This window comes from Festucalex cinctus, chromosome 6 (genome assembly GCF_051991245.1).
Source record: "Festucalex cinctus isolate MCC-2025b chromosome 6, RoL_Fcin_1.0, whole genome shotgun sequence".
NCBI lineage: Eukaryota > Metazoa > Chordata > Actinopteri > Syngnathiformes > Syngnathidae > Festucalex > Festucalex cinctus.
In genome coordinates, this window is record NC_135416.1 from 22,165,486 (window position 1) to 22,191,042 (window position 25,557).

At 45.2% G+C, this 25,557-nt stretch overlaps 1 protein-coding gene across 11 annotated transcripts in view; it reads left to right on the forward strand.

The window, feature by feature from the left end:
• The window catches only part of tenm3 (teneurin transmembrane protein 3), a 289,706-nt gene that overhangs the window by 155,590 nt on the left and 108,559 nt on the right, over positions 1-25,557 (forward strand). For all 11 annotated transcript variants that reach the window (XM_077525263.1, XM_077525258.1, XM_077525259.1 and 8 more), the window contains 2 exons: positions 18,556-18,729; positions 19,462-19,526. In XM_077525263.1, the coding sequence (XP_077381389.1) occupies positions 18,556-18,729; positions 19,462-19,526 (239 nt within the window). The remainder of the gene's footprint in view (positions 1-18,555; positions 18,730-19,461; positions 19,527-25,557) is intronic.

The window sequence follows — 25,557 nt, forward strand, 5'->3', positions numbered from 1 at the left end:
ATTTTACCTTTGACACCATGGCGATGTAATTTTTCAAATGAAATATTAGGTGTTCAGTAAAACTCCGCCTCTCCCCGTGTGAGTGCCGCACTCCCGGCGAGCCGACTGAATGCAAGCGATCAATTCTTGAATAAACATTTGAAACAAAACGGTTCCTTGCCGCAAGAAATCGTGGATGAGAGGGGAGTAGGGAGAGGAAAGAAGGGGGGGGGGGGGGGACCCTGAACTGATCTCGAACCAGGGACTTGCTGCTTACAGAGCGAGCACCCTAACCAAATTCTTATTCGTTTAGTTAGATTCAACAGTGCAAAAGTTTTACTTGTAGTTTACAAAGTGTCAACAAGAACCTTTCTGGGATTTCAAGACAGCCAATTGTCATTGCACTTTGGCATTCCAAATGTGAGGGATAATTGATTGCTTTGAATTCATTTGGACAGAATGTTTACTGATAAAGGCTACTTTTGTCGCTATCCCATGGAGGTCTCAGGGAAAGTGGACGTGCATCTAGTCCGCAGAGGCGGTGCGGGGTGGGTCAGCACCTTATGACGTCAAAGCGTGCCAACAGCTCGTTTTCTCAGGTGGAGGGGCTGATGGTTTGAGAGGAGAATGACTTCGAATTTCTCAGAGAGGGGCAAATGGAGGACCACGTCCGTCATGTTTTTGGTGAGGAAATAGCATTTTAACACGGCTAAAAGCGTCAAAAAGTAAATTTTTCATGTTGCTGTCCCTTTAATGTACACTTTAAATTTTGATTTTTCAATACAGAAGTCATATTTTTAAGACACTGAAAAAGGATGACGTTATTTGGTAGACATTGATTCGTCTTTGCAATGTGTGTTAATGAGACTGTGTGAGCAATGGTAACCTTGACCTTTGTTTCACCAAACAATTTATAGTCAACTTGAGTTTTTCCCATCTTCTCCCCCCTTTTTGATCATTCCCTGGGAGGAAAATGGTGATGCCGTTAAGATTGATGGAGGGGAAAATATCGGTCTCTATGATCTTTACAACCTCCAGCATTTTGGCTTTGATCCTATATGAGCTGGAGAATGTTTATACCATTGGGACTATGTATCTGGTTTGGATTTATTTTAGTATTAAAAGGTTGAGAGTTTAGTTTTGAGATCATTCAAAACTGGGTTCATTGCAGGAAAACCTGGAAGTGTGTTATGTTGGAATGTTGAAACACACAGTCGCGCTGAACTGCATAGAGCCAGATTTGAATAGAGAGTAAGAATATTGGAGAATGTGTGAAAAAAAAGATCCAAAGAAGTGAGACTTTTTCATGTAGGCCATTCCACTCAGTTGGTTTAAATTATTGTCCACAATCCAAAATACATGTTGGTTTCTCGTACCTCAACAGGAAATGAGAGAGAGAGAGAGAGAGAGAGAGAGAGAGAGAGAGAGAGATGATTTGTCTTTTTTAAAAATTAAATTCAATGTTGTTTTATTGTTTCATATTTGTCTTTTCTTTTGGAATTTTAAACATTTGTCTATTACAAGTCATTAAAAAAATAAGAATTGTGTCCTTGCCCACCTGGGCGATATCTCCTTCAAGCTCTACCAGAGGTCTGCGAGTTTGAGGGTTCTGCACCGGAACTTAGTTGTTCCCAAGTATTGCGCTCTTCCACACATGTTGTTCTTGGTCTCTGCCGGCTCCATCCACCCAGCTTGGGTGTTACTGCCCCCAGTGGCCCCATTACAACTGGCACTACTGTTTCTTTTACCCTCCACATTTTCTCTAGTTCTCTTTTCAGTCCTTGGTTTTTCTCCAGCTCAACGTGTTACTATTTCCCGTGTGTTGCTATCATTCGGGATTGCTACATCTATCACAAGTGCTATCTTCTGATGTTTATTCACCACCACTAAGTCAGGCTGGTTGGTTATCATTCGTTTGTCAGTCTGGATCTGGACGTCCCACAGGATCTTGGCCTGGTTGTTCTCAACCAACTTCAGAGGTGTCTATCATCTTGATACTGGGACCTCTAGTCCATATTTGTTACAGATGTTCCCAAACAGTTTCTGCTACCTGGTTGTGCTCTTCCAAGTATGCCTGCCAGCATCTTGCATCCTCCTGCGATATGCTGCACTGTCTCTGGGGCTTCTTAGCACATCCTGCAGCTGGGGTCCTGCCTAATGTGGTATACCTCGGCCTCTATTGATCTTGTGTTTAGGGCCTGCTCGTATGCTGCCATGATTAGTGTCTCCATGCTGTCTTTCACTCCAGTCTTTTCCAGTCACTGGTATGTTTTGTCGATGTCAGCCACTTCCTCAATTTGTCGGTGGTACATGCCATGCAAGGGCTTGTCTTTCCCTGACAGTCCATCTGGCTCTGTATCTTTACTGTGCTTCTGTTGGCTGAGGCATTCACTAAGCAGGACGTCCCTGGGGACCATCTTCAGATGTTGTTATGGAAAATAATTAGTTAGCACGTATTAGCATAACATGTTTCTAGTTTATTGTGGAGATCTGCAATTTTAACAATGAGCCTTTTACTTCTTGTACATGAAGCTAGAATGGTATGACCTTGACAGATAAGCCCGCTCAACTCAGAACAAGCACCTCTTTGTTTTAAAACTGCTCTGTTCCTGTCTTGAACTTGCCTCCCTAACCAGGCTGCAAAAGAATCTTCCCATGATAATTTACTGCACACTCTCTCACTGACCACCATCTTGTAGAATGCTCCGTAAGTCTTGTGTATATTTGAAGCTTCAAATATAAAGAAACTCAAAACCATCTTGTAGAATGCTCCGTAAGTCTTGTGTATATTTGAAGCTTCAAATATAAAGAAACTCAAAAGACAATTATTTTTCTAGACTGTTTTATTGATCTCACCTAGCTACTGAAAATTCCACAACAATGTATTCGTGGAGACCGGTTGTTTACCCCTGGATACTGCCCGTGCTCACTCGCCCATGGCCACAAATTCTCCCACAAAATCCCTGTTCCCTCATCGTGGGAAATACGCTCTGAGCATGCTTGCTTCACTCAGGCTGATAGGAAACTGAGAACATTGGTCAAATGTGCACTTCACTTATTCAGTGTCCCAAAAAAATTGAGCCAATTGCAGGCATTACAAGGAAAGACAACAGTTCCGGTCAGAAATGAATGGGGGCAGAGCAGGCATTGTCTCCGATATCACACAAGGATGACGGAACGCCCCTTGAATAACCACATTAAGGGGTTTCTACTTTATTTTATATAAAAAGGGCTTAGCTTAATTAGAATTCAGTGTTGCATTGTAGCCAAAGGTAACATCTTGGTGGATGAATGCACCTTGTAAATTCCATCCATCCATCCATCCATCCATCCATTTTCTTGACCGCTTATTCCTCACAAGGGTCGCGAGCCAATTGCAGGGCACACAGAGACGAACAACCATCCACACTCACAAGCACAATCCACAAGATCTGCAGTAGTGTGTATCAGTTTAATCAAACCTCAATTAGTCAAGAACACCCATAAGCAATCATTTAGACAACATCAGAATCAGAGTTAGTGTTTAATAATTGCCCTTGGAAGTGGAGAAAAAGGGAATATTCTGACATGTAGATGTGCCGTGAAAAAGCACTGCAAATTGTAACTTCCAGAAATGGTTGTAGTAAAAGGTTCCAAAAGAGCACAAAATCAATAATGAAGCAAATGTATGCTGTTTGCTTCCAAATGGATTGCTTGCCTTTATCTATTTCTGTGTGTAAGTTTCACATTTTAGTGTATTAAGGTGAAAAAAACAAAAACAATGTGGGCCTATCATCAAGCTATTTGTTTCGTTTTTAAACTATTGTTTTGTTTTTCTATTGATTTTGCCTCACACAATCTGCAGTTTATAATAGGTGGAATTTAAGTACATTCCATTAGTACAGTTCTTTTGCTTTGAGTATAGCTGTTACTTTATGATCACATCCAAACACACAATAAATAAATAAATAAATAAATAAATAAGTGTGGCAGTGCCAACATTTTTTGTGTCACCCCAATTAATAAAGACATCCAGTGTGAATAATTCCTAAAATGCAGGTTGCAGAAAAGAGATTTGAAGCACCATTATCTTTAAGAGGCTGCCATATTAGTTATGGTTGCCGCTCACTGTGGTCACACTCATTTTACACTCTATTATCCCTCCAATCTCTGGTTGTCTGCTGTCATTAGTTTGCACTAACACAGTGAATGGATAGTCGGCTGCATGAAGCTACCCCAGCATACAGCATACATTTGTGAATTTGAAATCCTTTTTTGTGTCCATTTTCTGTACTGAAAAGACCCTCATGCCTCAAACCCCAACAAGTATCGTCTGCAGAGCACATAAAACTGTTAAACATGGCTTGGTTAAATCAGCTGCATCTCCCATGATGCTTGCATATGCTTTGCTTGATTTTAAATGTTGCTCAGCAAGCTTATATTGCCTCACATAAATGAAATTACAGGAAAACAGAGAATAGGTTACACAATGCAGGGAATCATGCATAATTACATACAGTAATGAGTGAAAGTCAGTGCACTGGTGGTGTAGGATGTTGCTGCCTTTGGTTTTGAGTCACGGCCAATGCTTCCATACCCAGCCACGGTCCCAAGCCCACATAACAATGGGTGGGTTGCGTTAGGGAGGGCATCTGGTGGAAAAATTGTGCCAAGCAATTCACGTGAGTGACTTGCTGTGGTGATCCCTGATGAGACAGGCTGAAAATTGCAATCACCGTAAGTAACAATAAGTAAAAACTCCAATTAAGCTGCACCCCATAAAAAAAAAAAAAAGAAAAAAAAGAAGAGCATGGGGACGCAAAGTCAGAATTGCAGAATTAAAATAGTTGAAGTGTGTCTGAAAACCACTCTGGCATTGACTTACTATCCTCTTTTTTTTTGGTTCTTTTTTTTTTTTATCCTAACCTACTATTCATTAACAAATACAAAAACCACAAACCTGAATTACCAGTCAAAAAAAGGTCAAACAAGATGATATTGGACCATGGTTTCCACATGATACTGTCTGTTTTGGGTTATACTTAGCGGTGTCTTGACATTGCACTAGCTTACCTGCCATCTTCATCAGGTGCTCTTGAGTTGCTCTGTGACAATTTAGACTAGAATTTACACCGATGTGATCGGTTTGATCGTGGTCGGATGAGATTTGGCATGTTGAAGTGTCCTTGAGCAAGACACTGAACCCTAAATTGCTTCCAGTGGACCCGCATGGCAGCAGCCGGCCACTGGTGTATAAATGTGTGAGAATCAGTGAATGTGAGGCTTCATAAAGCACTTTTGGGCATCTTATGGTGGAAAGAATGACAGAGAGAAAGCTCTTGCTTCACAAATGCTTGTTTGATCCATTATGTACGAAATAGCGGCCCAAACGGTCCACAAATCAAGACACCCACTCGGGAAAATTCATATGTTCTAGTTTCGTCACTGTGGGTTTGGCTAGGTCTGCCAAAGCACTTTATTTGATGTTTTTGAAATGAAACCAAATAGCGCCCTCTGGCGGAAATTGTTCTGTTGCTCCAGATGGCTCACGCCGGGCCGGGTCATGGTCATACCATCATGTTTGCCATTCCTTAATTGGTGTTGCTCTTGAGACATGCCTGTCTTAGTTCTGTTAGATTCACTGCATAAACACAGGCGGCTTGGTGTGTTACATAACACTGACAATGTGAAGGAGTTGAATTCCATTCGTTATGACTGCAATACCATTCAGCATCCTTCTGCTGACAAGCTTCTCATCACTTTAGAGGTAAATCGCCAGCATATGCATTTGAAACTCTTAAAAAAATAAAAAAAATAAAAAATCTGCTAACTACTATGTAGGGTTGCTAACTCACACCTCATCGACAAGGGTCGCCAACCTGATTGCCTTCAACCTTGCTGCCGTGATTGTTTTTAGGTGTTGTTTGTGGTAGGTGAAACAATTTTTTTGACTATTTAAACCTGAGTTGAATAGGATGCATAATTTTGAATGAATGATATGAACACATGCATGGGCCACAATGTACAATAAGTGGATCGTTTGTGCTGCTTTGAAGACCCCTTTTTCTTTTATCACTCAGTTCCATAGACAGCAATATTAGATTTGGCAAAGGCATCTTACAGGTGTAATTCTTTAATAAAATTATACAAGTCTCCTCTTGTAAATATCAGCAAGCATATAATTTAGACATGTATTTAAGGCAAGTTGTAAAATGTCTGAAGTCCTCTTATTTATGTTCAACAAATTTAAAACACACTCACAAATTATGCTGTTTCTACTAAGTACTGTCTCAAATGTTCTCCAATCGCGATAATTTTGATGACCAGCCAACGTGGCTGGTGACCCTCTAAAGTTACTAGCAGAGCACAATTTCCAACAGCCAATTTTTTTACCCCCAGTGAAAATTTTCCCAGATTTTGGTATGTATGTCTATGGCAGCATTGCTATTTCAAGAGATTGATGTAGGCCTAAGTTAGAGATGTGTATGTCATTTTTGGTGGTAACTGGTCATAGTTAACACGTTAAGATTTTTTATAGTGAGCGCCTATGGGTAGGAAGGCTGAAAGCCAACATAATCCAAAATAATGTGGCAATTGTTTTTATATTTTCAGAGGTTGAACTGGGCATACGACTCTAATTTAGGCCTACAAATAGCAATATAATCAGTTTGTTTACGACTGGTCGCAGTTTTCTGAAATTAAGCCATGTACGAGCTCTCCCCACCTGACACGACGAGAGGAGGTAGGACTCAGACGCAGAGTGTAAGTTGGCCAACAAGGCTGCTGCTTTAATCGCACGAAACTCAAATCGCCTCTCAAGGAGGGAAAAAAGGCTGAACAAAAAGAGCTCCAAACTGGAGATACAAAAAAGGGCACTCAAAAACAGGGACAACAAAAGGCGCTCCACAAGGGAGGAAAACCAGGGCAAACTAAAGGCGCAAGACAAGGCAAGGCTAGACATCAAACAAGGACTGTGGTACGAGGACTGGGAGGACGCTTCCATGCACTGAGATGTGTGACACTTCGGCAACCAACTGGAGAATGAAGGTGGCTTTTATTGTCCGGGTTGATTGGAAACAGGTGGTGCTGATCATGGGCGTGGACCGGTAATCATTGAGCTGCAGGAAGGGTAAGTGACCTGGGGTGAGAGTAGAGTCAGGACTATCAAAATAAAACAGGAACATGACTGTAAAACAAAAGCATGAACCGCCACTCTGGTGGCGGCGTGACAGTACCCCCCCCTCAACGGCTCTTGACGGCCCTTCGACACAGAGTCCAAAAACAAGGGCGGGTGGAAGGGGGCACGGAGGTGGGAACACGACCCACCCATCCGTCCCAGACAAAAAGGCAGTTCGGGAGGGCGTCCATGACGCCAGACGAGAGTCCCGTCGGGACCGTTCAGAAGACCTTTTCTTAGCGCAGGATCAGGTTCGGAAGGTACCAAGGGAATCCCGTGGATAGTTTTGACTTGGTAGACCTGGCAGACTTGGCGAGGCGTGGCAGACGTGGCAGACTTGGCGTGGCAGGCTTGGCAGACTTGACGAGGCGTGGCTGGCTTGGCAGACTTGGCGTGGCAGGTTTTCAGACTTGACGAGGCGTGGCAGGCTTGGCGAGGCGTGGCAGGCTTGGCCGACCTGGCGTGGTGTGGTAGACTTTGCCGTGGACGGCCTTGGCGAGGACGACTTTGGCGAGGACGACTTTGGCTTTGACGGCTTTGGCTTGGACGGCTTTGGCTCGGGCGGCGTGATGCAGAGACTTGGCGTGACTTGATGCAGAGACTTGACGTGACATGATGCAGAAACTTGGCGTGGCTCAGGGTCCTGGAGCTGCGCCCGGCGAGGCTCGGGGGCTTGAGGCGGTGCCTGGCGAGGCTCGGGAACGAGAGGTTCAAGAGTCAACTGGTTGACTGCGGCTGAGAATGCACTGGTAGCTGATTGGTCCAAGACGTGATCCAAACAGTCTTTTCCCCATTCCAGTACGTTCCCGGATCGCCAGTCGATGCGGGGGTTGTGCAACCGTAACCAGGGATGTCCCAATACCAATGTGTGTGACGGGGATCGAAAAACATGGAAACGAATGAATTCTTGGTGCTGCCCAATATGGACCTCGAGAGGCTCTGTGATATGGGTGATGCAAAAGAGTTCCTTGCCATTAAGCGCTCTGGCCTGGACGGTTAGGGGAAGGGGTTCGATGGTGGCCCGTAGCTGTTTAACGAGGCCCCAGTCCATGAGGCTCTCGTCGGATCCGGAGTCGATGAGGGCTGGCAGGTCTATGGTCCTAGCATGATGACTTATCCTGACTTGCGTGATTCTTTGAGTCTTAGCAGGACGGGGTGACGGGAAACTCACCGGTGGACCTCTCTTCACGGTGCAAGATCCCACCAGATGACCAAGTTCACCACAATAGTAGCAACGGCCTTCTTGGCGGCGACGCTGTCGCTCCTCGATGGTTAGCTGGGTCCGACCAAGCTGCATGGGTTCCTCGTCATTTCCACTGACCTCCCTCGCGGTAGCTGACTGGGGAAACGCATATCGTGAAGACTCACTTGCCAGTGGATGCTGGAGGGGTCCCGAATCAGGTATCCTTTGGAGTCCGCTGCTCTGCTTGAGCTCCCGCCTCCGATGATCAGTGCGGATGGCAAGCGAAATCAATGAGTCCAGGTCGTAGTGTGTAAGTCATTTGGAAGCAAGAGTTCCTGCATGGAGGTTGTGAGCCCCTTCAAAAAGTGGTCAAAGAGAGCTGTGTCGTTCCAGCCACTCTTGGCTGCTAGAGTTCGGAATCGGATGGCGTAATCATTAACCGATTCTCTGCCTTGTCTGAGATGGCTGAGTTCTCACGTCTTCTCTCGATCCAAGTTGGTTGGATCAAAAACGAGGTGGAGAGCCCTGCTAAACCCGGCTGCGGTTGAGCAAGTCGGGGAGCGCCGTGCCCATTCCGCGGTGGCCCAGTCTCTGGGTCGTCCCGTCAGGTGGGAAATCATGAAGGCCACGCGGGAACGGTCTGTGGGAAATGCCTGTGGTGAGAGTTCGAAGTGAATGTCACATTCGGTCAGGAATGCCTGACAATGTACTGGTTCTCCCGAGTATCGCTCCGGGGAGGCCAGTCTCATTCCAGCCCCGGCCAAGGCTGGAGTCGGGATCGGGGATTCAGCTGCTTCCGGTTTCGTGACGGTTGGCGTGGAGTGTTGCAGGTGGTTCACCAGCTCCTGCACCTGTCCAGCAAGTTCACCTATCCGGGTGGCCATGGCTTGCTGGACCTCCTCCAGGTGCGACAGGCGGGCGGCCTGTCTACGTAGTGCAGCGTCCAACTTTTCTGCTGGGTCCATGCTGGCCGAAGTGTACTGACACGACGAGAGGAGGTAGGACTCAGACGCAGAGTGTAAGTTGGCCAACAAGGCTGCTGCTTTAATCGCACGAAACTCAAATCGCCTCTCAAGGAGGGAAAAAAGGCTGAACAAAAAGAGCTCCAAACTGGAGATACAAAAAAGGGCACTCAAAAACAGGGACAACAAAAGGCGCTCCACAAGGGAGGAAAACCAGGGCAAACTAAAGGCACAAGACAAGGCAAGGCTAGACATCAAACAAGGACTGTGGTACGAGGACTGGGAGGACGCTTCTATGCACTGAGATGTGTGACACTTCGGCAACCAACTGGAGAATGAAGGTGGCTTTTATTGTCCGGGTTGATTGGAAACAGGTGGTGCTGATCATGGGCGTGGACTGGTAATCATTGAGCTGCAGGAAGGGTAAGTGACCTGGGGTGAGAGTAGAGTCAGGACTATCAAAATAAAACAGGAATATGACTGTAAAACAAAAGCATGAACCGCCACTCTGGTGGCGGCGTGACACCACCCTCCCCCAGTCCCTCATAATGTATGAGGGTACTTCTACCATTAATTCATTAATGAATTAGTTCATTAATAATTAGTTCATTATTTCTATTGACATTGATATTATGGACTATTTTTGGCCCTCACAGACAAAGTGCGTGCCTTGACAATTCAATACGGGATGCATACTTACTAACCTGGCAATAGCCAGATTGGTATTGCGCTTCAATCAAGGGAGTTCTCTGCAATATCCATCTGGTACCGCTCCACGGTAATTTGCTTGGGAAAGGCATCATTCCCATTCTGTACAATAATTCGAGCTGATTGGACGATTCAGCATTGTACACGTTTGTTTTGACCAATCACGGCCGCGGAAAAAGCACTAACATCTTACCAGCTAGAAATGCACGAAGTGCCTCTCGCTGTTCAACATTCAACAAGGAAACGGCAAGTAATTCTACAAGAATAGAATTAATTGTGGCGTCCATTCGTCCATGTTAGGTTTGTTAGCCCTGGCGTCGACGCTGGCTTCCTGGTTTTGTCACAGTTGCATGTCCCGCCCCAAACACAATGTCACTCTGTGATTGGTTGTTCGGATCGGTGGAAATCAACGGGCTCGGTAAAAGATGTATTCTCCGGAGTTTGTGAACTCACAAATACCGCGAGAATTCATCTTGCAAGAGCAAGGTTACGTACTTACAGTTCTAAATACGGAACGATTCCGTATTTCAAGGGACAGCTGGAAATCCTACTACTATGTTGCGGGATAACATATTTACATTCAGCAATAAACAGAAGTGGAAAAAAACTTGTTGGAGAAATGAATGAAGGTCATCATAGATAACACTGTGTGTTTTGATCATACAGGCGTGATTTTGGGTGCAGCCTGAAGGTTGATGAGTCATGACAAGATGTTGCTAAATCCTACAGTCTGCTTCTTAAATTAAACTGCCGTGCACAACATATTGCAAACATCCAGTGCATTGTTCAGTGTATTGCCTCTATGTGTCCTCTTTATTCTGTTTCACACCATTCACTGTGATCTCCCAACTTTGTTGCCCTTATAGCTTTCTTCACAACTAGCCTTGAGGCAGGTATTAATTACAGGGGCCTTGTTATAATCGGCTATAATTGTTAATCACACTGCCTTGTTAGAGAGAAGTCGTAATTGTAATTGCAGACGCTCATTAGCTGAAGCTCTGTCATTAATTAGACACTGTGACCTTGATAATTACTGTACTTTTTTTTTTTTTTTGCAGGGATTTTTATCACTGCAAAAATGAGCCAGAAGGTCCTCTAATCTGTTCATGTAAACGGAAATAACTTTTGTATTGATGGAAAATGATGGACACGTCAATTAAATCTAAGGCAAACTTAACGGGTACATGAGTACTTTTTAAATGTCATTTTAGTTCCACCCACCACTCTGGCAAAAAACAATATTTAAATAGTAAATGGACTGCTTTTTATACAGAACTTTAACCACACCATATGGTGCTCAAAGCGCATATGCCTCACATTCACCCATTCACACCATTCACCCAATGGTTGACTGCTGCCACATAGGGCGCTGTCCGGTCCACTGGGGAGCAAATCAGAGTTCAGTGTCTTGCTCAAGGACACTTCGACATTAAACCCACAACCTTACGGATAAGGTTATTACACCAGAGACAGCCACTCGACTACTGAGATCTGTATATTTAGCTTCTGATAAGTAGGGATGGGTACCTTTCACATTTGAATGTATATCTACATGGCTGGTAATAAATGCTCATGGCTGGTAATAAATGCTCATCATTGTTTATTTAACAGTAAAATATTAAAAAAAAATCAATATACAGTTACTTTTCAATATCTAAAACTTGACAAATAAAGATTTAAAATTTAAAACGAATCAGCCTGAGAGGAATAGTAAAAATAAAGGTATAACGTGGGTGACATCAGTACGCTGGTGTACGTACATGTTGCGTTCATGTGCGCCTTGGAAAATCGTCAACTGTTCTACTACCGCACAATCACAATTTAGAAAGACGTGCTTCAGAACCGAAAACATGGCACCGTTTTCACGTGAATCGGTGCTCGGAGGTACCGTCCCAAATCGGTCCATAACACAAAAAAGTACTGTTTCGATACCCATCCTTACCGATAAGTAATGTTGACAAAGTAAGCATAGTTCCTAGTGTAAGGACTCGACAGAGTCGATAAAGAACAGATCCCAAAAAGGCAGGCTCGGAGGAGGAAAACAACCTCGATTTATTCTTTTGGAAAAACCGAAAGCACAAAGCTTGCGCGCAGGCAAGACAACGAAATTTTCAGCGGTGCCCCTGCACACAGGCGAGGGACACGGCAGTAACAAAGGACACTTGCAAAAGGCAAGGAGGAATTGGAAAACACAAAACTCCTGCAAAAGGCAGGGAACACGAATGTAACAAAAAGCGCTTGCAACTGCAAGGAAAACTGACATAACCAAAATCGCTTGCAAACGGCAAGGAGAACTAACGTAACAAAAAACACTTGCTAACAGCAAGGACTAGAAAAACTTAAATCACTTGCACCCGGCAAGGACGACACGAAATGTACACGGAATCAATCACACGAGAATAACAACAAAAGGCGACGCGGAAACACACACGTGAATACAAGTAAACTAAAGACGACGGCAGATTCAAAAAACTTTACCAACAAGGAAACGCGGAGAACACTTGGACACGAAGATGAGCAAATAATAATCCGACGACGTGCTGTGTTCCTCGGAGTCCTTTTAAAGCTTTGATTGTCAATGCGCTGCAGGTGCGGAGCTGGGGAACGCCCCCCTCGTTGCAGGCACTGGAACACACACACACAAGCACAACAGGCTGAGAACCGAACCATGACAGTACCCCCCCCTCAACGGACGCCCCTTGGCGGACCACCTGGTTTATCAGGATGCGCAGCGTAGAACGTGTCGAGCAGAGACGGGTCAAGGATCCAGGAGCGGAGGATCCACTGGCGCTCTTCAGGTCCATAGCCCTCCCAGTCGACCAGGTACTGGAAGCCCCGGCCCCTGCACCTTGAGTCCAAAATTTCTTTGACCGTGTAGACAGGGTCCCCATCGACCAACCTGGGAGGAGGCGGAGCAGGAGCGGGAGGATTCAGTGGGCTGGGGGTCACAGGCTTAAGGAGGGAGACGTGGAACACTGGATGCACTTTGAGGGAGGAGGGCAGTCGGAGCTTTGCAGTCACAGGGTTAATCATGGCGAGAATCTCGAACGGTCCAATGAAGCGTGGACCCAATTTCTTAGCCCCACCAGCCAGTCGCAGGTCCCGGGAGGAGAGCCAAACCTTGTCCCCAGGTCGGTAAGCCGGCTCTGGCCGCCGCCGGCGATCAGCAATCTCTTTGTTGCGGTCAGCCGTGCGGGACAACGCCGCTCTGGTCTCCCGCCACACCTTGTGAGCCCGCCGTAGATGGTGTTGGACCGATGGGAGTTCTATGGAGCCCTCCTGTGAAGGGAACAGGGGTGGTTGGTACCCGTAGGCCGCCCTGAAAGGTGAGTGTCCCGTAGCTGAAGACGGCAAGGTGTTGGTGGCGTACTCAATCCAGGGTAGATGCGTGGACCAGGATTCGGGGTTGTGCAGGCAGACACACCGGAGGGCGGCTTCCAGGTCCTGATTGGCCCTTTCTGTTTGGCCGTTAGTCTGTGGGTGATACCCCGATGACAAGCTGGCTGTGGCTCCCAACAGTTTACAAAATTTTCTCCAGACCTGGGCTATGAACTGCGGCCCACGGTCAGACACCAAGTCCACCGGCAGTCCATGTAGCCTGAACACGTGCCGGATGAGGAGTTGTGCTGTCTCCCAGGATGAAGGCAGTTTGGAGAGAGCTATGAAATGTGTAAGCTTGGAGAACCGGTCCACCACAGTCAAAACTACTGTATTCCCTCTTGACCTAGGGAGGCCAGTGACGAAGTCTAGGGAAATGTGGGACCACGGCCGCGAAGGAATGGGTAGAGGCCGCAGTAGTCCCGCCGGAGGCTGGTGGGAAGATTTCCCGCATGCACAAGCGGTGCAGGCCTTGATAAACTCGGTGATGTCCTTCCTCATTTCCGGCCACCAGAACCGTTGGCCGATTAGGGCGAGAGTCCTATGAATACCCGGATGACAGGCGACTCTCGAATTGTGACCCCATTGCAGGACCTCCGCCCGCACTGGGTCCAGGACAAACAGTCTCCCGGCTGGGCAGTCCTCCGGGATGGTGATTCCCTCCAGTGCCTCCGTGACCCTCTTCTCCACTTCCCAGCATACCGCGCCCACAAAACAACGTTCTGGCAGAATAGGTTCCGTCCCCGTCTCGGGAGAAGCCACGTCATGCATTCGGGACAAAGCGTCCGGCTTCTGGTTCCGGGAACCCTGGCGGTAGTCCACGACAAAGTGGAATCGGGCGAAGAGTAGGGCCCAGCGTGCCTGTCTGGAGTTGAGTCTCTTAGCTGACCGGAGGTACGCCAAGTTCTTGTGGTCGGTCAGTACTTGGAAAGGTTCCTTTGCGCCCTCCAGCCAGTGTCTCCATTCTTGAAGCGCCAGGACGATCGCCAATAACTCCCGATTCCCCACGTCGTAGTTGCGCTCTGCTGGACTTAGACGCCTGGAGAAGAAGGCGCAGGGGTGGAGCTTCCCATCTTCTGGCGACCGCTGGGACAGGACCGCCCCCACTCCTGAATCCGACGCGTCAACCTCGACCACAAAGGGGAGATCAGTATTAGAGTGGATCAATACAGGTGGATTTATGAACAACTGCTTAAGTTCAGAGAAAGCCTTCTCGGCGCTAGGTGTCCACCTAAACGAAACTTTGCTCGACGTTAATCTAGTCAGTGGGGCGGCCCGTAAACTATAATTCTTAATGAACCGGCGATAAAAGTTGGCGAAGCCCAAAAACCGTTGCAACTGCTTACGAGTTGTGGGACTCGGCCACTCGACCACGGCCTGTGTCTTAATCGGATCTGCTCGCAATTGCCCCCCCTCAATAATAAAGCCCAAGAACTGTACAGACTTCGAATGAAACTCGCATTTTTCCGCTTTGACGTAGAGTCGATTCTCCAATAGGCGCTGGAGAACTAGGCGAACATGTTGTCGGTGCTCGTGCTCGTCTCGCGAGAAGATTAGAATGTCGTCTAAATAGACAAAACAAAAGGCATTCAACATGTCCCGGAGGACATCGTTAATTAGGCACTGGAACACCGCGGGCGCATTCGTTAACCCGAAAGGCATGACGCAATACTCAAAATGCCCTAGGGGAGTCTTGAACGCGGTCTTCCATTCATCTCCGTCTCGGATGCGAACTAAGTGGTATGCACTACGCAAATCTAACTTGGAGAAGATTCGGGCAGACTGTAACGGAGCAAATGCCGAGTCCAACAGCGGAAGCGGGTACTTATTCTTAATGGTAATATCATTCAATCCCCGATAATCCACACAGGGACGAAGGGTCTTATCTTTCTTCTCTATAAAGAAGAACCCCGCCCCCACGGGTGATTTGGACGGACGGAGCTGACCATTGGCCAGCGAACTCGAGATATATTCCCGCAGGGCTTCTTGTTCCGGCTGGGATACTTGATACAGGCGCGAACTCGGAAGTGGCGCATTGGGGATCAGTTCAATCGCACAATCGTATGGTCTATGGGGCGGCAAAGCTTGGGCACGGTCCTTACTAAACACCTTTCCTAAGTCATGATATTCCTCCGGAACCTGATCGAGGCAAATAGCTTCTGGAGCCGGACTTACGGGCACCGTGGTTGTCCCTTCTGCCGACCGCAAACAGTGGGCGTGGCAGAAAGGACTCCAGTTCTCCAACGCGGGCTTATCCCAATCGATGTCGGGATTATGAGTCTTTAGCCAAGGGAGCCCCAATACTAGCGGAGCAGCGCGGGATGGCATAACGAAAAAACTCCTTTTCTCAACATGATTCCCCGACAGTCTCAAGGTAAGTGGACTGGTAACATGACGGACCTGTGCTAGTAACCGCCCATCGAGGTCAAAAACCTCCTTAACCTTTTCTAATGGTTCCACCGTGCTCCCCAGCGCCTCGACCACACACGGGTCGACGAAACAATCGTCGGCCCCCGAATCTATGAGTGCCTTAATCTTTAGATTCATACCGCCATCGGACAATTCCCCTGACAATTCTAACCGTCGAATCCCACCGCTAGTCCTACACGAAAGGCTGGGTTCGGTTCTCCCCGGTAGCTGCTTACCCTGGTTCGAGTCAATTCCGGACTCCTGGGTCTCCTTGGCACGTCCCCCCAGTCCCCAGTCGTGTGGTCGGTTGCGTCCGACGTTGTGGTTTCGCGGGGCAGGAAGCCACCCGATGCCCTGGTTGACCACAATAGAGACAGGCTCCCGTGAGCCACCGACGGCGGCGCTCCTCGGGATGCAGGCGTCCACCTCCGACCTGCATGGGCTCCCCTGTGCCAGCTGGGGTGCCCGGAAGGGAACGTGCTTCCGCGTGGTCGACAAGGCTGAGTCCAGTCATGCGGGGGTTGGCGGATGGCCCATGCCGCTCACTGATTCGCTCTCGGTGCCGCTCTTGTAAGCGGTTGTCCAACCGAATGGTGAGCTCAATAAGTCCCTCGAGAGAGTTCGTATCGTCACGGACCGCCAGTTCATCTTTGAGTACAGAATTCAATCCCCGACGAAAGATACTTCGCAAAGCACAGTCATCAAATCCGCTCTCCGCGGCCAGAATACGAAACATGATCGAGTAGTCAGCGACGGATCTTTCTCCTTGCACTAAGTCTAACAACCGACCTCCGGCCTCCTTCCCCTTGACTGGATGGTCGAACACACGTTGAAATTCAGAAACAAAAATCGGGAAGGAGGACCGGAGGTCTGGTCGTGAGTTGCTCACCACCATCGCCCATGTAGCGGCTTGACCAGACAGGAGGCTCATAATAAAAGCAATCTTAGATGGGTCACGAGCGTAGGTATACGGTTGCTGGTCGAAAATAAGCGAACATTGATGCAAGAACTGACCGCAACCACCCGGCTGTCCGTCATAGCGCGACGGGTGGGGCAAAACGGGTTCCCTTGGAGCTGCTGGGGAAGCCAACGTGGCTGAGTCCGTTCGCGGAAGTTCCGAGTCTAGTACGCGGGAACCGAGCTGCTCGAGCCTCGCGAACATCTGCTCGCACCGGTGAGCAAGCCTGCCTACCACCTCTTGGAGTCCTACCAAGGTGGTCTCGGTTTGCCCAACCCGTTGCCCCTGGCTGGCCAACGCCTGTCTCACCTTCTCCGAGTCGGCGGGATCCATGGTCGGATTATTCTGTAAGGACTCGACAGAGTCGATAAAGAACAGATCCCAAAAAGGCAGGCTCGGAGGAGGAAAACAACCTCGATTTATTCTTTTGGAAAAACAGAAAGCACAAAGCTTGCGCGCAGGCAAGACAACGAAATTTTCAGCGGTGCCCCTGCACACAGGCGAGGGACACGGCAGTAACAAAGGACACTTGCAAAAGGCAAGGAGGAATTGGAAAACACAAAACTCCTGCAAAAGGCAGGGAACACGAATGTAACAAAAAGCGCTTGCAACTGCAAGGAAAACTGACATAACCAAAATCGCTTGCAAACGGCAAGGAGAACTAACGTAACAAAAAACACTTGCTAACAGCAAGGACTAGAAAAACTTAAATCACTTGCACCCGGCAAGGACGACACGAAATGTACACGGAATCAATCACACGAGAATAACAACAAAAGGCGACGCGGAAACACACACGTGAATACAAGTAAACTAAAGACGACGGCAGATTCAAAAAACTTTACCAACAAGGAAACGCGGAGAACACTTGGACACGAAGATGAGCAAATAATAATCCGACGACGTGCTGTGTTCCTCGGAGTCCTTTTAAAGCTTTGATTGTCAATGCGCTGCAGGTGCGGAGCTGGGGAACGCCCCCCTCGTTGCAGGCACTGGAACACACACACACAAGCACAACAGGCTGAGAACCGAACCATGACACCTAGTTTTTTTGTTACTGGAGCAAACAAATATATTAGGACTAAATCGTGAAGATACAAATATATATTTTTTTAATGTTTAAAGTTTTTTTTTTTACTTAACTAGTTCAGGTTGTTATGTAGTATACTTAACATAATGGGACACATTCGCATACAGTGCATGCAAAGGAAAAATTGTTTGTACCCTTCTGTTAAAGAAAGACAAAAATTACATATTTTTTATTTTTTCCGCGCGCCTTCAGAGCAACTTGCTTCAGCAGTCAAAGAAGGGTTCCTTTTCCAAGACTGAATGTTTCAGCTTCTCCCACAGATGTTCAATAGGAAAACCACTTCCAAATAATCCAATACTGTAAATTGTTCTTTTGTGGGTGTTTTTAGCTCTGCGTTTGTTTCATTATGTTGACTTGAATCAAGAGACCGAGAACAAGCTTTCTTACACTGTGCACACACCAGAGTGCCTGCGTCATTTTTTGGGGGGATGTCATTGTGTCTTGCACAGATTCAAGACAGCTTGTGTGGTTTCATTTTGAAAAAAAAAAAAACAAACAAAAAAAAAAAAACACCAGAACATCTTTTTTGTATCTGGAAATGTATATTTGATGTGGCTTGTAACAAAAAGCTTAATCCAAAGGATTTTTTCCCAGAAGCTTTGTGGCTTGTCAGTTTGCATCAACTTCAAGTTGTTCAGTGACAAGTCTTCAATGGATGTGTACCAACAATTCTGCCAAGGTGTGGACATGGGGTAACATATTTTTTCTTCTTTTTTTGTCTCTCATCCTCAGGCACTTTCTTTTTAAGACAGGTACAGGTACCACCCCCCTCTTCTCCACAGCAACACCCGGCTACACTATGGCAACAGGCTCAGTGTACTCACCTCCTACTAGACCTTTGCCAAGAAACACCTTGTCCCGCTCTGCCTTCAAGTTTAAAAAATCCTCCAAATATTGCTCATGGAGGTAAGTTCACACCTAGCGGTATAAAGTAATGCACAGTATTTTACTGTAAAACATATCACAATATAACATGCCACTTTATCGTACATGCATCTGTTATGTTCGCATGCTAATGTTAAGTTAGCATGCTAATGCTAATTTTTATGTTAGCATACTAATGCTAATTCTAGCATAGCATGCTAATGCTAGCTTAGCATGCTAATGTTAATGCTAAGTTAGCATGTTTATACAAATGTTATGTTAGCAGGCTATTGCTAATGTTAAGTTACCTTGTTAATGCTAATGCTAGCTTAGCATGCTAATACTAGCTTAGAATGCTAATGTTCATGCTAATTAGCATGCTAATGCTAAATTAGCACGCTAATGCTAAGTTAACATATTAATAGTAATGCTAACTTGGCATGCTAATGCTAATGCTAACTTAACATGATAATGCTAATGCTAAATTATGATAATTCTAATGTTACGTTAGCTTAGCACACTAATGCTAGCTTGCTGACTGATTGAGAGGTAAAGTACACAAACATTTGGCTTTCCACCTTGCAAGAGTCAGCAGTCATCCACAATTTCCGCGGAAATTTTTACTCTTTTGAAAATACCACAGAACCCAACATATTTCAGACAAGCATGTCTAAATTCCTTTTTTTTTTTTTTTTTTGGTGGGGGTGTGAAAACTCAAATCAAAACATTACAAGGCTCACACAATACATATATATGATATGCTCTCATTTTTAGGTGTACAGCCCTCAGTGCAGTAGGACTGTCTATACTGCTCTCTATCCTGCTCTGTTACTGCATAGGTAAGACCTCATCTGCAGTCACAGCACACTCATTGGCCGACCAATCATAGAATTAGAATTTTAACTTTAGTTACACTTTTCCTTACTTAGCCTTGTTATCTGTTATACAGTATCTCTTCTAAGTTATGCATCAATATGTTTCCTTATTTTTGTTGTTTAGCTGTAGTTTGTACAGTCTTCCATCGCTATAACGCGGTTCACTTTTCGCGGTCTCGCTGTATCGCGGATTTTTTTTTAAGTGCAATTTTGCATATTTTTTTGCAGTAATATAAAAAATTTATACAATTTATGAAGTTTTGAACATTATCAATGTTTGAACAAGAGAGAAATGTGAGAACATGTAAATGCCTCAATGAGAAAAGTGTCTAAATTGTGTGGTAGGGGATTTTAGAGCCTTAAAACATTTATAAGAATTGTAAAACATAAAGCTAACTACTTCGCGGATTTCATTTATTGCGGGTATTTTTTTTAACCTAACCCCAGCGGAAAACGAGGGAACACTGTACTTCGTTTTCCCACTGGTTTCAGCCCATCGCATAACCTTAAACTGCTCTCTGTAACAGTTTGCCTTTTTATATGAACAGTTATGACTGAAATCTCTTCTTCTTTTTTTCTTCTTTTTTGAGAGCTCAGAATTGTTCATTCGGCAGTCTTACCGATTCAACATATCATCATTGCACTCTTTTTATTTTTTTTAACGTGCGTATGTGCGCATTTGTGTGTGTGTGCGTGCCTCTGCGTTTGTGTGTACACTGGTGTGCATGCATGCGTGTGTGTGTGTGCGTGTGCGTGCATACGTGCGTGTGAATTCATATGAATTTGTATTCATTAGTTCACCTGAAACCTAATAAAAATCCCATTACCCTTCACCTGAACCGGATACTTCAGAGTCTCGCCAGAGTCGTAAAGTTCAGAAGGTCAGGAGACCAGAGGAAAGATCAAAGGTAATAAAAATGAAGTAAAGTGAAAAACAGCACCAACCAAACACCACCTGCCACCCACATGGTTACAAAACCAGTCTTACGCCAACCCCAGAAACCTCTAAATTCCAATAGATTAGGGAGATCTCAAGAGACCAGAGGATAAACTATAGAGAGGAAGGAGGGAAGGATAGATGAAGCAGAGTGAGATCCACAGACACCAGCACCCACTGATTCAGCGAGCAGTGGGGGGGAGAAGCAAATTCTGTTTGAATTTCAGTAGATGCTGGTCTAATGGATCTGACACGCATAAGAACCTCCACCAAAGAGGGGAGCCGTTGACCGCGGTCTAACAAGGCGAGCGCAGCCCCCCCCCAGGGCCTCTCAAGCCACGGCAGCGCCAAAGCACACCCTGCCAGACACCCGGAGCGCCCCTACCTCCGACACGGCCAGCGCCCCAGACCCAACGCAGCACAGCAGGCTCCCACGGCACCAAACCGGCCCACAGCCCCCACGAACCCACCACGCCCCACCCACACCTGCCATCCACAACGACCCAACCCCCGCCGCCCCAAATCCCCAGACGCCCCCCACCCCCATCACCCCACACTGCAGCCCCCCCCCCCCCCCTCCCCCCCAAAAAAAACATCCCGCAGCCCCCCAGCCCCCGGGAACCCCACCTCCAGCCAGGAAGCTTACAAGCACATCTAGGGACAATTCGGCAAACCCAATTAACCTGCCACGCATGTCTTTGAAATGTGGGAGGAGACCGGCGTACCTGGAGAAGACCCACGCAGGCACGGGGAGAACATGCAAACTCCACCCAGGAAGGCCGGAGCCTGGACCCGATCTTGCGTCCTCAGCACAAGGAGGCGGACATGCTAACTACTCAGTCACTGTGCCTCTATTCTTATTCTTATTCTTATTCTTATTCTTATTCTTATTCTTATTCTTATTCTTATTCTTATTCTTATTCTTATTCTTATTCTTATTAGCTTGGAGAGTTACCAGCCCAAGTTCAGCCACTGCTCCCACTCCTTGAGTCTATAGCAGCCATTTGCGTGAGAGCCAGCATAGTCAAGTCAACCACCACCAATGGTTATTCACACTACAAGTATGCAATGCGCCAAAATTGCCAACTTCAAAATAAAAGCCTAACAAGTAATACTGCACATAGGCATCGATGCTTTAGGAATATTTTATTCTGAAGTTAGCCTTAGGAAGCAATAATGGCTGCCCTCTTGACGACGACATTTCAACTGTAGGCATGGACGTCAGTGACTGTTGGCTGGCCTACTGACAGGCATGCTGACTGACTGAGCTGTGCGATGAGGCAATTGAATCTGGCACTTACATAGCTATTTTCAGTACGCATGCACACCTGCACTGCTGAATATAATTACAATTAACTGGTAGATTACTGTCACAAATGAATAGTAGTGTACATAATATGGCAAAATAAAATGTACTGTACTGTAATGTACGTACTGGGGTTGAAATTTAGAATGAGCTTGTATTAAAGGGTTGCACATCTACTACTACTGCTACTTTTGGTGAAAGAACCATATTATGGTCACTGAGCAAGCATCTTGGCAATATACAGTAGATTCAACGTTTTTGCTGGTTTTTAGAATTAGAAAGAATGAGATGCAATATGAGTGAGTTTGGTGAGACTCCTCACGGCAATTTGAGACACAAAGTATTCATACATTCTCCAATTTTCAAACAGTTAATGGTGTTGCAGTATACAAATAATACTTTGGTGTCTCATTGTGTACACAGTGTCTTCTTAACTCATTCACTCCCACCCATTTTCACTGAAGTAACCCCATTCTACTGGATTTTGACTGATTTTTGCAAAGCCCACAGAACATTGTGTTCTATTGCTATAAAACATGGAACCTACCAAAAGAAAGATTAGTCTTTTCTTTCATCAGGAAAAAAAGTATATTTCTAGCTCCCGTATTGCAGCAATTAGCATTATAATATACAAGTAGCTAAGTTCCATCATTATTCACAAATCTGCTTAGAATTGTGAGGAAACAGCTTGTTTTCTTCATGGCCATGGTTGATCTATTATACTCTGCTGCCACCTGCTGAACGTTTTTATAATTACTTCCATTTTTTTTTTTCACCCTTCCTCTGCAGTTGAGAGGCTGCATCAAAGCCTTCTGTATGCTCAACATAAAAAAAAAAAATAAAAAAAAAAAATAAAAAAAATAAAAAATAAAAAACCCTATAAATACGTCTTTGGGACACTTAATTTAAAATGTTAAATATATATATATTTAAAATAGAACATATTTATACATTTTTGGGAGCAAATGAGTTAATGAACAACTTTGCTCATTAAAATGGATGAGCCCAACCTGCAATAATTTGGAAAAAGAATGCAGTACAGTACTACTACAAGTCTTTTCATTACAGTTTGTCAAATGAACAGATCAAATGTGTTTTGTTACTTTGTCGGATCAATTTGGATGTTTAGCTGAAATTTTAAATTGATTTTGAACTGGACTTTTTACGCAATTTTTTTACGTTTCTTTCCGAAATTGCTCAAAGGGCTGTTTGTTCAAAGATCCAATATTGTTTGATGATTACCATCACTAGGAATTATCTTATCTTTTCACAAAAACACACACAGAAATATACACTTTCATGCACAAAGCCCCTGTCGATTAGACAGCACTCTCCCATGACCCTTTGCTCCTGTCCTCACCAGGAGGTGTTGTGGGTAACAGACTGCCACAGCATGGCTCTAATTTAATGAGGCAGAGGTGTGTAAGCAGAAATGTGTCTGTATGTGTGTGTAGTGGGGGCCAGCAGGGTTTTCTCTCACAAAATATTCCCATGTTGCATTAGTAATTGGTCCTTGACATAACTCTTACTTTAATATGCCGTGTGAGTCCAGTCCAAGATCTCTAAAATCTTCTTCTTTTTTAAAACAGAATCGTGTCGCTTTGTCTAATCTTTGTACTATCCCTGTCTATGGTATGTCTCATGGGATATAGGCCTCGTCACATATTCCTCATCAAACCGCCCTTAAAAGGAAAGTAATTGGCTCTTTTTTTCTGTGTTCCCTTCTGTTCCATCGTGCTTGGTGTGCGTTTTAGATTTAGCTAATTAGTAAAACTAAATCCTTTGTCTTGATCATTGGTTGTTTGATATGATAGCAGATTTTTTGGAACATACAGAAATGTGCATTCTCTGTCCTGCTGCTTCTGCAGCAGGGCAAAAACCAGTGATAAATAATTGAGACAGATGATTTTACTTTTAAGTACTCTAAGTAAAGCCATGCGGCACGGTGGTCGAGTGGTTAGCACGTCCGCCTCCAAGTTCTGAGGACTCCGGTTCGAGTCCAGGCTCCGACCTTCCTGGGTGGAGTTTGCATGTTCTCCCCGTGCCCGCGTGGGTCTTCTCCGGGTACTCCGGTCTCCTCCCACATTCCAAAGACATGCACGGCAGGTTAATTGGGCGCTCCGAATTGTCCCTAGGTGTGCTTGTGAGTGTGGATGGTTGTTCGTCTCTGTGTGCCCTGCGATTGGCTGGCAACCAGTCCAGGGTGTCCCCCGCCTACTGCCCAGAGCCAGCTGAGATAGGCGCCAGCAGCCCCCGCGACCCTTGTGAGGAATAAGCGGTCAAGAAAATGGATGGATGGATGGATGAAAGTAAAGCCATAGATTAGCTTAAAACAGGGGTGTCCACACTTTTTCCTCCGAGGGCCAAATATAGAAAAATAGAAGGATGCAAGGGCCATTTGGATTATTTTATTTTCTTTTACTTTAATTTATCAAGTACAGCAAAATCAATCAATCAAAAAAAAAATTGCTTATATATAACAGTTATATTAGTGTTGAAAAACAGCTACCTGGACAGCTTTCTATAAAGCAAATAGTTTAGGATTTTACAAGATTTTGGGATTGTCGAGACCCTGGCTGGAATTGACCAGAAAATATCAGACACTGCACTGAATAGCTGACAAATCCCATCTTGACATTCAGAAGCAAAAGACAAGGAATCTATTATAAAATGTCCATTTTTTAAACTGTTTCTTGGGAGTCTTTCATGTGATATTTTGACCCGAATATTGCCAATATTTGTATTTTGAAAGGGTTATTGTCTGCATGTAAATGTAGTCATTGTCATATTGCTATACTTAGAGATGTCTTAAGGCCCTGACTATTTGTACAAGTGTGAAGTTTTGAATTTTTTTTAGAGAATATACAGAGCAGTTTTAAAGCATTTATTCTGTTGTGGCAAAGGAAATATGATTCACTAAATTTCATGCCCTGCCCCCACCATATAGTATTTTTCGAAAAACTCATAATTTATTTCCCTGCTATTTTCCCAGGTTATGAGATCAACCAAGTTTCATGTCAGTCAACTGAAACTCCTTGGACATGGGCCCATGACCCCTGTACGTTTGCAAAAATGGGTCAATATTAGACATTTAAAAACAAAAAAAAATCATAGCCCGCCTGCCCGCCAGTTTTCATAGGCCTAGGTCAAACGTACCTGAATTGGATTGTGTTTGTTTTTGTTTGATCACTGTACATTTCTGCAGAGCCTTTTTTTTTTTTTTTAAATGAAGGTGTCAAAATGTTCACCAGGCTGGCTAGAGTATGCAGTTTTGTGAGTTTTCGTGCATATTTAGGTCTCCAAAAATGTGATTCATTTGCATAGTAATAATAAAGCATAATAATAATCACTGTTCGGCCCTAATGAATTAAAAAAGTAATAGAAAGCAGGTGGTATCGTTTTAAGATTAATTGCTGCATACTTTTTGATGGTTTTTGTATCTTGAGCAATCATTATTGTGCGCACCCATATGTGCTGATGGGTTCTGTGTGGCGGAGTAGTTACTGTCGCTTGCCTTCAATGCAGGCGGCGTGGGTTTGCTTCTCCATCCGGGAGAACATGTTTGTACGTGTGCGTGTTTGTGTGGGTGAGTGTACTAAAAAAAGTGTAAAAAGTTAGAGTGTAAAAAAACAAAACAAAAAACAAACAAAAAAACCCCAAAACATATGTGCAGACTAATTTTGAACACCTGTGCCTGTGCCTGGAGCGTAATTGTAAAAAACATATGTGCTGACGAATTTTTAACACCTGTG